We start from the raw sequence: 12894 nt of genomic DNA, 5'->3' as shown, positions 1-12894 counted from the left end.
GCTATGTGTTTGCTTGGTGGCTACTATGAGAGTTGCACACTAAGCTAGATCGATATTGGGCATGTTAAAACATGGTACTCACGGTAAACCAAGAAAACAAGATTTAAATAATAAGACTGTGTTGAGCTATAGAACAATGATTCATTTTCTGTCAATTAATGTCTCCAAACAGTTGCTAACCTGTCTAATAAAACACATAATAGGCTTGTTCGACATGAAGCAGCGCTGCACAGACCGATTGGTGTATGACATCAAAGTACCACTGTCTGCAACCCAGGAGGATATTGGTAAAATGGCTAAGTCATTCGGTTTCAGATATTGCTCATGTGCTGGATATGAATGGTCACAATGTCCACATAATTATATCAAAGAGACCACTACCATGTGGCTGGTCACGGAAGACCATTTGACCAAGTGAGCATTTTGTCAGAAAGGAAAATCATCTGAATGTGGGACCAGCTCAAAAGCTTCCAAAGACCTGCCTGTAGATGAAATGGTTTTTCCAATATATTGATAACTCCTCAGTCCCCTGACCTTAAGCCCATTGAAAACCTTACATGGGAAATTATAAACCTAAAATGTGATGTCAGGTCTTCCAATGAAGCTCAACTTCGAGGAACAACTTAAGGAGTATTGTAAAGTTATGCAAATGCGTGGTTAATGAATCAATACCCAGGAGATGGCTGTTGTAATTAAAAACAAAGGTGAATCAATAAAATATTGTTTAATGGTTAAATTGTAGTCAATGTATGTTTTATTTCCTGTGAGCTTTTTTGTTTTTCTATGATTTTTTTGCATGACACTATACAAACCATAATCCATGATATGCTAGAGACTATATCTTTCTTGCCCAATAATGTTGTAGTTTCAATACCGTAACCAAGTTTGGTGTGGTCTCTTTCCCATATCATACTCCTGTCCTCATATTTTGCAAAAATGCCCTCTCGGCATCACTTCTGACTACTACAGTGTATCTCAAAATGTCCACGGTGCTATTTTCAGGAAAATGCCAGTAGACTTGATTTAATTGTGGCTACAGATCCATTTATTTTCCATTATTTTTCTTCAGGATTCATTTTCTTTTAAAAAATATTTCCATGTTCTAAGTGATTAAAGCTTTGATCTTAAATTATCTTTTAGTCAAAAGACGAGAGCACAATGCATTTTTTAAACAATTAGCACACAAGAAACATCACATTGCATTTCACTGAACACCTATCAATTATTGACCTCTGTAAATACATCTCGGAAACGGCGCTGGTTCTTATTTTCATAAAACGTGTGCAACCAGGATCTATAAGGAAGCTTGAAGAGCTGAAAGGCTGCTTTAAAGAAAATGACTTATTACGATTATTGAAAGAGAAATTAAGATATGGCTTTTTAATCCTCTAATGTTAAAATCATTTAAATGTTCTGAAATCTTAACTGCCTATGAACAACTGGTGTTTTTCTCTCTCTGTTTTTTCAAACCATTTACAGCTCTGCTTATAGTGTTGTTAAGACACTAGTCTGAATTGCTTTCTCAATAATGGCAGTCTGATGTCGGCAATGACGTTATACACTACCATAAGTGAATGTGTGATTCAAGACACCCTAATTGAATCTAATACCATCAAATCAGCTTGATTCCTTTTAACTAGCATTCAAGGAAAAAGAAAAAAGAACAAAAAAAAAAAAAAATCACCCCAAAATGCAGTCATTTTTCAAACTCTAAAACTAAATGAATCGTCTTTCATATGTCAGAGAACATGACTAAATGATGAAAGAACTTCAATTTTGGGGTGAACCATTCTTTTAAAGCCGATATGTGCACTTCCTCACAGTATATGAAGGTGTACTGGTCCTCCAGACCTCATTACACTTCAAGAGACTCATGATCTCACTATTCAAGAGCTTAGCATTATCAACTTCTTAACTGTTATAAATACCATTACATCAACTCTAAATGAAGATGTTTGTTGTTAAAAGATCTCTGCATTGATTGCACAAAATTGGATAAATTGAGAATCACATTTTGTTTAGTTTAAAAACAGAGATCACAATTATCCAATGATTATATGAAGAAAAAAAAACCATTAGATAACTGAATACAACTATTTACTAGAGGTTCTGACACAATGTCCAGTCTGTTCAAAAATTGCCTCTCTTTATGACTTTAAGGCAGAGTTTGTGCATGAAGGCACCTCACGAAACTAATTTCGGACAGAATTCTTAGGCAGTGCAACAGTTTAATAATGTACTGCAAAATAGAGTGAGCTTTGGTGAGAACTAATCAAATATTTAATTACTACATTAGTTATTTCTCGCAAAAATTATATCAGAAGTGGTAATTTTTTTTAAAAATAAAATAAAAAACCTTACATTTACACAAACTGACCAGCAAACAACTTTTGGACGGCTTTTATTTTTTTTAGATCAACTGTCACAGAATGAATGCAGAGGATTGTGGGATATCAAAGGCAGCAAAAGATACATGTATGCTGCCTTCAAAAATCCATCAGATGAAGGCATCTCAGGAGACAGAAAGTGAAGCTAACATCGGATTTGGGCTTACCTCGATGCCTTCCTACCTTGAAATGTGTCCTCTGAAGGCAGCATTTTCCAGGTTTCGGGGGCAGTCCATGTCTCATTCATACAGACTTGTTTCATTATTGGATGAATCAGCCTTTGTAAATGAAAACACTTTTAAACCAGTCACTTGTCGCCGCCACCTCGATACAAGTGTCAAAATACTTTAAAAAAAAGTAATTTGTTCTATTTTGATCGCTAATACCCTACCATATAGATCAGTGTTCATACTCAAACTATAACCATTGATCCCAGTACACATTTGGCCCAGCCCTTATATTTAAATGTTTTTAACACATAAATAATGATAAAACGTGGTTGAAAAGGATGTTTGTAAAGCTGCTTCATTCTGTACATTTACATGACAGCTGCTCTCCCTGGATCAGCAGCAGTGCAAACACAGATTTGAATGTTGCAGTGTGATGATCCTACTTCAAAAGGTTCAACAAATACCCTAAAACCTTTGGTAATAGACAGTGGAATCAATGTCATTTAGAAATAAGATTGCTTGGGTGTTTGAATCGAGATCTTTTAACAATTCATCTTGCAACTATCTCTGCGTTATCAGATCCCAGGAAGAATAAATAGTAGTGACCAAATGATGCTGAGGGGGGAAAAAAGACAAAAAAAAAAAAAAAAGACAACCGATACTGTTATGAAAAATCATTAATTCCAAAGTCTGTTAAAATATTATATGTGATGGAAAACAATTCAGTGATGTATGCATGCCAAAATAATAACAGCAGCTGTGTGGGCAGTTCTGATTTATTTTGAGTTATGTAACAAAAAACAATATTCTAAAACGTATAGGATGCCTAAGAACCAGAAACAAAGAGTAAATGTATTAATTTCATATTGAGAGTGTGATCCTTGTATAACAATACAGCATTATTGCAACAGCTCCTTTTAAAATCCAAGTCTTTAAATAAAAACCTGAAGTTGTGGGCTCTAACCTGCAAAGATGCACAAAACCATGAGGATTGCAGTTTGACAAAATATGAGGTTTATCAGCTGCAGTACTTAGCGGTACTAAGCGGTAGCTTATGAATATGAGCCATCATCAGTGATTGCTCTTTGAAAAGAAGGGTCGTTTGCAGTTTTTGTATTTGTGAAATGAACATTAAAATCCAATCAGCCTCCTCTTACAGCATATAAAAAGATTAAAAGTAAAAGGTAAATAATACATTTGATTTGGTTAATAGTGGCATCCAGCTTAATTTTAATGTCCTCATTGTCAACCTACTCATCATAAATACTGAAACTCTAAAAGAATCTATTTAAAATGGGCACATCAGCCAAGGTCACTAGCTGCTATTTTGCATTAAAAAATTTATTTAAAAAAAAAGAAGAAAAGTAAAATGTTATCCATTAGAGCATATACATAAAAGCACATTTCAAACCATTAACTATTTCAATTTCAGAAAGTTTCAAGACTTAAAGAAACTGATTTAAAACAAAAAGTGCACAGCAGTGTACTACACTCTCAAACCCATAAAGTCCTTCACCACTACATAAGCAAGGTAAACATTGTGTCTGTTTTATGAATACTTAGTGTCATGCTCCAAGTTCCTTGGCCTATGATGACTGAACGCCTCCAAAATCATTGAAAGTTTTCAATCCGGGGTGGTTGATTGAATTAAAATCAATGACAATCTTTCCTTGCTTGGGTTTGAATTGCCTGTAGGACAGAAAAAATAAACATATATTACTGAAGCATGTCCAAATAAAACATAAGTAATTTGTCACTCTTGTCAAATCAAAGACCTCCTTTCAAAACAACTTTATCAAATTGACAAAGAGAAGATAATTCACTTCTTGTCCACAATGTCCAAGTTATCACACCTATAATTCACCTCAGCATGCTGGGGTTGAGGAAACCAATTACATACTAGTCCTCGTGAGAGAGAACAAGCAGCAACCTCTCCAAAAGGCAATCCCAATGGAGACTAAGCACCCCAACGTCTTACCAGAAAATATCCTGCCAAGAAGAACCAAACCAGCAGGTGGTAAACTCCTTATTTTCCCACTTTTAGCCTTTTCTTCTATATGCTCCACAAATCCTGCTTTCCCTTTCCTTTTATTTCTTCCCTTTCTGAATTCACATTCTACCCTACTCTTTCTATTCTCCGTTTTTTTATTAACCCCTCCCCTCTCAGCGCGAGATGATCTGGATGTGGCAAAAATCTATTCCTCATCATCAAACCTCTATAACGACAGAAGCCAATACATACAAATAGAATATCTACTGACAGCAAATTTATTCAAAGACTTTGTCCAAGAACATTCACAAAGCTTGGTCTCTCACTCTCCCATGTTCCTTAATGCAAAGCCAGCTTCAGTTGATGCTGGAAAATCGATTCATCATCTCATTCAGAATTCAGAATGCAGAAATCTGCACAGCAATGGTGAGGTTTCCATACCACCTCTGTCCAATGTCAGACACGCAAGCAGTATATTGAATTCCTTTTTCCGCAGGTCAAAAATGTGCCCCCTAATAGTCGACTAGGAGAAGCCTAGTCGACCAAATTTTTATTAGTCTGTTAGCTCCACAGGAAGTAGAGAAATCGAGCAGTCTGTGAGGGACAGATCGTTAACGGCGGGTTCCTGTAGTAATTACAGTATGTCAGATAAGATAAGAACTTTTATTTGGATGGATGCACATTCTGCCATCTCAGTATGAGTCAACTGGAACAAAACAAAACAATACTCTGGGATTGTGTAATATGTATGAAAGGTGAATTTCTTTCTAAAGGCATGTCCACTACAGCAGGGCCGGTTCTAGCTCTTTGGTTGCCCTAGGCGAGATGGAGTTTTGCGCCCCCCACCCCTCCCCACCCCACTCACTTTTATCGTCTCTATTCTAATTCAGCACGTCTGTTTTCCTAGGCCTACCGCTAACCGAGAAGCACTTATTATAAAACACGTTCGACGCTTTATTTCCACTTTTCAAACATTTTCTCACTTTTTATTGAAAATAAATGCCTTTCCGATCTGATATGTGATGGGAAAAGGGAATAGAGTGAGTGTGGCAAAAGGCAGGATCGAACCTCTGATCAATCTGCATCAAATCTTGATGCCATGATGCGTCTTACCACTACACTACAGCCACTGTAGAGAATTTGGTGAACACAGCATATTTGTCTTTAATGTAAATAATATGGCATCTTTCGTTAGGCTGCTCCAGTAAAAAAAACAAAAAACGAGAGGCCGTATTTATGCTCTCACGTAGAGAGCGTTTGTACTTTTCATAAATAACATGCATACGTTATCCAGATTTATAACGAACTGGACTTTTGATATTTAAATGACATCCATGTAGGTTATTGATTATTGTCAGTGAAGTAATTATGTAGAAAAAGTAATTATGTAGAAAACTAGCAAGTGATAGCTTAGTGACAATATTAATAATATTTATAAAAAAAATATTAGTTGATAAGATTGATACTAAGTAATTTTATTTTGTTTGACAACTTATTGGCTGAGATAAGAAGACTAACCTCTATACTGGGCTTTCTTTTTTTCTCTTTTTCCGTCCCTGTGCATCCGCGGGGTTTAGACGCCTCATTTTTGATGAACGCACAAGATGAGCACTTGCATGACCTAGCGCCTGAACTAATAATCAATAATCATCACCATCAATTCAATCTAATAATCAGGTTGATAAGTAATTAAACGTGTAGCTGAGGGGGCGCCCTATGATGATCATGTTTAATAAACATTATATTGTATTTCGCTTGTTCCGATTCTATGCTTAATGGGAAGTAATGGACGGCATTAGAGAGCGCGCTCGCACCCCTAACACAATTGTCGCCCTAGGCAACCGCCTAGCTCACCTATAGCAAACACCGGCCCTGCACTACAGCATCGTCAACTTTATCTTTCCAGCCAACACAGACTCAGAAAACACTGGTTAATTAATACACAATTAAAATGTCTCCTCCCTTGCTATTGGTTCCGACACATTCATAATCATTTGTGGCAAGCTTTATGCGTGCGCTTGAGTGTGGAATAGGCTTCCACCCCCAGTATACATTTAACTCTTTCCATGCCAAAAACTGAATTTTCCGGGTTTCCTTGTTTTCACTGTTAGACAGTAGGGGGCGCTATTAGGGATGGGTCTCGTTAAGATTTTAACAGGATTACTACCGATACTGCTTATTGGTCCAGTGCTTTAACGGTATTCACAACTAACAAAAATACACAGCCTACACAGTGCTTTCATTTCAGGAAGAATTCTAGTAATCAAATGTAAAATAACACTGCATAGTTGATCATAGATAGGATCAATGAATGCTTATTAAAGCTGAGGTTATTCATTCAAGAGCTGTGAGTGATTTTCTCTTTGCATTTGGTTGTTTAATTCGCATTAATTCATCAGCACGTTTATTTACACTTCTGCCTCTTTAAGACAGATGTGCAGATCTATAGGCGACTGATAATAGGTAGATGCACTACATTTTCTCCCGACTAGATCCATATAAATACGTCCATTTTAGACACAAACTGTGTTGTGTTTAAGAGACTCTCCAAGCCGGTCATTTTGCCATAGATATTTGTGTACTTACATTTGATCGTTTAGTGCGAAACCAAAAGTGAGGCCTAATTTGCTCGTCTAATTTGCGGGCTGTTTCGGAGGGCGCGCTGACTTGGGAACAATCTCTTGCGCACATTTTTGTGCTTTTAATCGCTCTTTTTATTATTAAACGCGTCCCACAACTTACCAACAGTAGCTAGACTGTATTTTACAACAATCACTGATCGTGCTGATTCTGTCATTAAGTTTGAGTTTTATGGAGAAATGACGGCGTAGATCAAAACACACGCGAGTAAGACGCAGTAAAACGACCGATCATATGTAATCATTTGCATATAAAAAAAAACAAAACACGTGATCATCAACATTAAACATCATATAAATCAAAACTGCCTAATGTTTGTGAATGAAATGTGGACCCAGGGCAAGCTACAGGACTCAATCTACTCCATCTGTGTTTGATCATCCCTCTGAATCTGATCTAGAGTCTTTCACAAAAAACGTGATTTTCTCAGCTTTTTGTTCAAAATGTTGCTTTTTTATGAAACATACCCATATTTAAGTGTTGATAAAAAAGGAATGCAAGAAGCTAGAATAAAATGTTGTTGTTTTTTGTTTAAGAGGGTCTTTCTTTTGATATATTGCATGCTCAGACATTCATAGAAAAAAATATTCTATGGGCTATTCAATTTTGGTGAAAATGGTCAAAAACCCTGGTGGTGACTGGCAACTTTTTTTTTTAAACACTGGCAGGGAAAGAGTTAAGAATCACAATTCTTAACTCTCAAATCACAATTCAAATCGCATACACAAATAAAATCAACATGGCACAGGTGAAAATATAACGGTGTAGTAGGAATGTTAAATGTCCAGATGGAACCAAACTAGCTGTACATTGGGTAAAAAAACATTTGAAATTGTGATGGTGCGGAATAGATTTTAATATCTTTATTAAATAGCCTATGGCTCTGCAATCAAAGGGCTGAAGAAATGGAAATGCAGAGATCTATAGTAATGCTGGAAGTATTGGAGAACAACCTTCAAAAAGCAGCAGCAGGGGAATTAACCTTACTACCCTCAAAGACAGGCAAGAGGCATGAAAGTATCTTCAAGGATTTCCTGATTTTCATCTTCAGGCGGATCTACTCCTTTTGTCTCCTCAGGCTCATGTCCCCCCAGTCCCATTTGATCTGACTCTGATGAAAGGCTTCAGAGTTTATTTACCGTGCATCTATATATAGTGTGTATGTACAACTGGGAAGATGAGATTTCCGTCCTGTCCGCTCTTGCTGTGGTTCCTGCTGGCTCCCTCTAACATAAAGGACTGTTAGGACTGCAAACCCCACAGAGAGTTCAGTTAAGTTGTCAGTTAACCCTGTATCTCATTAAAAAATAAAAAAGTGAAGAAGTTCATTCACATTATGCGTTTAGACTAAAGGTTTTAAATGTTTGCATTTACATTTTGCTCTTATATTGCTCTTCTAATCCCAGTGGTCATGAACTATAAAGTGGACACCTTTTGGCATGTTACTCATTCATGGTACTGTTTGGACTGTCTGGTGGATGGATGGATCGATCCCTCACTCCCTCATTCACTCAAGGTGACATTAGCCAAGTTTCCATCCACTTTGTCCACTGTTTTATTATCTACATAGTGAATATGCGTAAAAAAATAAAATAAAATCTCAGCTGTAACCTAACATTTTATTTGTGTAACCTATATTTAACTTTTTTAAATAGTCTAGCTTAAATAATGTCGGCTTAATTCTAAAATTTGTTTAGAGCTTTTGGATTCAACTGACGCTATTTTATTTGTTTGAGAAAAATCTTTTTTATTGTTTACATTAATAAATTGAATTTATAAAATAATTGTATTAACAAGGGTCATGTTTGGGATTTTAATTTGTTAAGTAGCCAAATCATGCGCATGAAATGTGATTTTATGGTATTAATACAACAACAACAAAAATCATATACAAGCAAAAAGTGTATTTTTTCTCTCTTTTTGTCCATATTGGAAACTCCAGCAGCCTTCCTTCGCTTAACAGACGCAAAAATTATTTTTGGGGAGCTGCAGAGATTTTAAGGCACTATATTTTCCTCATTCATTTTGACACAAAACTTTATTATACAGTATTAAATTGTAGGCCCTATACATAAAATATTCTTATTAACAAATGTTTTGATAGGCCACTGATATGACTGCAGTCCATCCAGTGTAGATGTATATCATTGTATACAACATATTTTTAAAAAATACTATTCATTTTGTTGTGGGATATCATCCACCAGGCTAGTCTCTTAAGCCGGGTGCACACTGTGCCCACGATTTTGCCATCCTAAAAGAGTCCTCGGATCCTAGGCTAAAATCTGAAGTCTTTGATCTTTAGTTTAACATGTTCACCGGCAGCCGATTAATGATCACTGCGATCAAATTTTTCCTCAGAAGAAATTCAGGCAGTGTCAGAAGATTTGGCGCACAATCCTGCAGTGTGACTTCTCCTACGACGTCCGTCAAATATCTCGGTTTTTCAAGACAAACTATGACCAAAACGAGAGCTAGAGATTTCTTTGTAGCCACCATTTCAGTCCAACGTGTAATGCAGCTCACCTTCACCGAACACGTCATTCATTGATGATATAAAACTCCAGACGAGTTTTCTTGCATGCGTCCGTTTTTAGCGCGCATTGACTATCGTACAGTCTGACATTAATAACAACTGAGATCTTACAGTGTGACATGGATTACATCGGGGATCATATTCATACAGTCAGACAAGGAACATTTGCAAAGGATTTTGAAAAACCGCACAGTGTGCAGGACCAATTACAGTAACAGTAAACTAAACAAACTGCAAAATTGTATGTATCATTTATGTCCACTGCACAAACAAATAAATGTTTGTGTAGAGGTGTGTGTATAAAACAACAGTAATATATATATAAAAAAATATATTATTAATAATAATATATAAAACATAAGAGTGTAAACAAAAGTGGCTGTTTATTGATACAATTTGGCTTCCTATGAAGTACGAGACAAATCCAGACTTGTGCACAGTGCTTACTCATTCTTCCCCAAGCGTGTCTTTTCTGAAGGTTCACAGAAGCTTTTTGATGCTTCAGGTCACACATACACCCACACATCTGAGGGTCAGGCTCCGTTACAGCCTTGATTGTACAATCGTTCGGGCCAGTCAGAACCGACAGGAATGCAAATGATCCCTCTTAATTTCCAAGCCACACACCAACCCCTTACTAAGGTCAGACTCGAGAGACTTACTTGTACGTGATGCCCGCCAAGTTAAGCAGCCGTCTGGAGGCAGTCATTTCTGGAGTGTCATGGTATTTGTCTGACAAATAGATCACATCCTTTATACCTGTAAGGCAGAGACAGCAGAATGATGGTGTGGGTCAGACAAAGGCACACTTTCACAAACACATGCAAACAGAAGGAGAAATTCAAACAAATAGGCCTAAAAAGGACAGGGACCCAAAATAGCCTGTTAGGAAAGAACAAGAGCTTGTGCTGAGGGAGAACGAAGGTGAGTCGATAACTTGTCGCTGCAGGCTCAAGCCAATATCAACCAATCCCAATTGAGACGAAATCTGCCCTGTTGGCGTCTAAAAAACGTGGTGCATTTGGCAGCACCCCCACACATCCTGCTGACTACTCACAAGCGGCCCACATGAGGAGAGTCTATAAAAGGCCCTGTTAGCCAAGCTTTACAGAGGAACGCGAGGAATCTGATGAAACCACTTAGACTCCCTCTTGCCCTTAACGCTTTCAGAGGTGAAAAAGAGTAGTCCAACATTACCTATGGTTGTTGCAATCGTAGATGAATATACCGGAGAGATACACCACCCCTCCCCACCACCACCAGAAAATACACAGGGTCTCCATCATGTACTTTTATCTGCACAGGAGGAGAAAAGTGCTCAGATCGAAGGCAAAATGACTTGCACAGAGTGAATTCCATCTGTCATTAAAGGCTGTCATTACAAGCATGGAGCCACTCCATGGTATTATTTGAACAATTTCTAGGAGGAAACAGATGAAATTACCATGGAACAGCCTGGCTATGCCATCTTAAAACCATTTTGTTGGTGACATTGCATGGGGGTAGACTTTGTATATCCAAGTCCCATCTGTCTATTTAATATAAAAAAGCAAGCACTCAAGGTCCAAAAAAAGCCCTCGAGCCATTTAAAGTGTTCAGACTAAAATCTGACGCGATACATGAAGGAAAAGGCCGAAGAAATTGCACGAGTGCTTCCATGTAAACATGCCTTTTCATGAAAAGAACATGAAAATAAGTATGGAAACTGCTCAAAACACTTCCAAGACGACAAGCTGTCCGGCAGAAGGGAAGGCTCTGATGGAAGGTGGAGCAGAACTCTGGAGATGCCACGTTTCCAGAATGCTCTCTGGAGATGAGGTGACAGTACAGTCCCTCAGTCCCTCCAAAAACCGTCACAGGAAGTGACAAGATGGCAGCTGCTTGGGAGCTGAACACTTTAATTCCTCAGAGAAAGGAAAGGCTCTAAAGCAGTGCTTCAGAAACGCTGTCGCCAGCACCGAGAAGCTAAAGTGCAGTGGGGACATCAACATGGGAGCCAGAGGAAGTGAAAATGATTTGGTGTCATATCAGCCAGTGAGATTGAGAGATTGACACATTTGAACTGCATTTGAAAAGAGCAGTAACACATTCTCACTGGAGGAATAGCTACAGAATTAGATACAGAAGGTATCTTCTTTAAGCCTCCCCATCTCATTTTACCATGAACAAAATTACAGATCAAGAAAAAAAGGGCAGAAAGTACAGTGAAAGATCTCATTTTAGTACACATGTCGGTTTTAGTACCGACCAGGCACACACAGTGGGAACAGGATTAAGGAAAATGAAAGCTTTGTCGCCAACACAAAAATGCGTACCAACTGCACAAAATATGGGAAAACTTCCTTTTAATAATTCCCCCTGGTTGTAATTAAATTAAATGTTAGTTTTCTGTTAGCGAAGCACACACAAGCAATATCAAAAGGTTTACCATGCACAAATAAGATACAGCCCGTACGCCTTTATAAAATAATCAGGGTGGATTCGCATTCCAAGTCTACTAATATTCCCTTTATCCTCGTGTTTTTCCATGCAGAGGCTTTTGTTTCCTCATATCGTGAGGCTTTACAACTTCTAGTAAACAAACATGGCCATAACACCTTCAAAATTAACCAACAGCGACGGCACCCCTGACTCGATTCTTTTAAACTCAGCATTCAAACATTAAACATTCGCTTTGTTCAGCTCCATCTGATTGGCATCATCAGAAGGTGTTTTTAATGAGGTCGGACGATCATTTTTAGCCGCGTTTTGTTACATCCTATAGAGCATGAGGAGACGAAAGGGAGAGAAAGTGCTGTGTGTGTTCCTTAATGATGCCGGAGCATTGAGAGGAAGCTGATACCCCACTGAGAGATGGGCCAGGGCAAGGCCAAGCATCCTGAAGATCAGACGGCATCGGAACGTGTCATGCTATCTTCAGCACACAGCTTCAGTAGGCTTTGCCACAAGAGTACATGGAGGGGAATCAGGAAAAGCAAACCAAAGAGAGAGAGAGAGAGAGAGAAGAAGATCAGGACAAAAAGAAGAAGGAGAGAGAATGGGGAAGGGGGTGTTAAGAGAGTTCAACAGATAAGAAGAGATAGAAAATAACAACAGAGCAGGGTTTGGAGAAGAAAAATAAGAGGAAGACAACCTGTCACCATGTAGGCTGCATCTAACCAGCCAAGAAGG

General features: G+C 37.9%; 1 protein-coding gene across 1 annotated transcript in view; it reads right to left on the bottom strand.

Annotated features, from left to right (window-relative positions):
* Nucleotides 1-3324: 3324 nt before the first annotated feature.
* Nucleotides 3325-12894, bottom strand: part of dctd (dCMP deaminase) — a 43311-nt gene continuing 33741 nt past the window's right edge. The window contains exons 5-6 of the mRNA XM_067442678.1: nt 10386-10482; nt 3325-4246 (exon numbers count right to left, since the gene is read on the bottom strand). Coding sequence (XP_067298779.1) covers nt 4144-4246; nt 10386-10482 — 200 coding nt within the window. The 3' untranslated portion in view covers nt 3325-4143. The remainder of the gene's footprint in view (nt 4247-10385; nt 10483-12894) is intronic.

Source organism: Pseudorasbora parva, chromosome 4, assembly GCF_024679245.1.
Source record: "Pseudorasbora parva isolate DD20220531a chromosome 4, ASM2467924v1, whole genome shotgun sequence".
NCBI classification, from domain to species: domain Eukaryota; kingdom Metazoa; phylum Chordata; class Actinopteri; order Cypriniformes; family Gobionidae; genus Pseudorasbora; species Pseudorasbora parva.
Note: the sequence above shows the minus strand (reverse complement) of the source record. Positions and strands in the feature narration are given on the sequence as shown.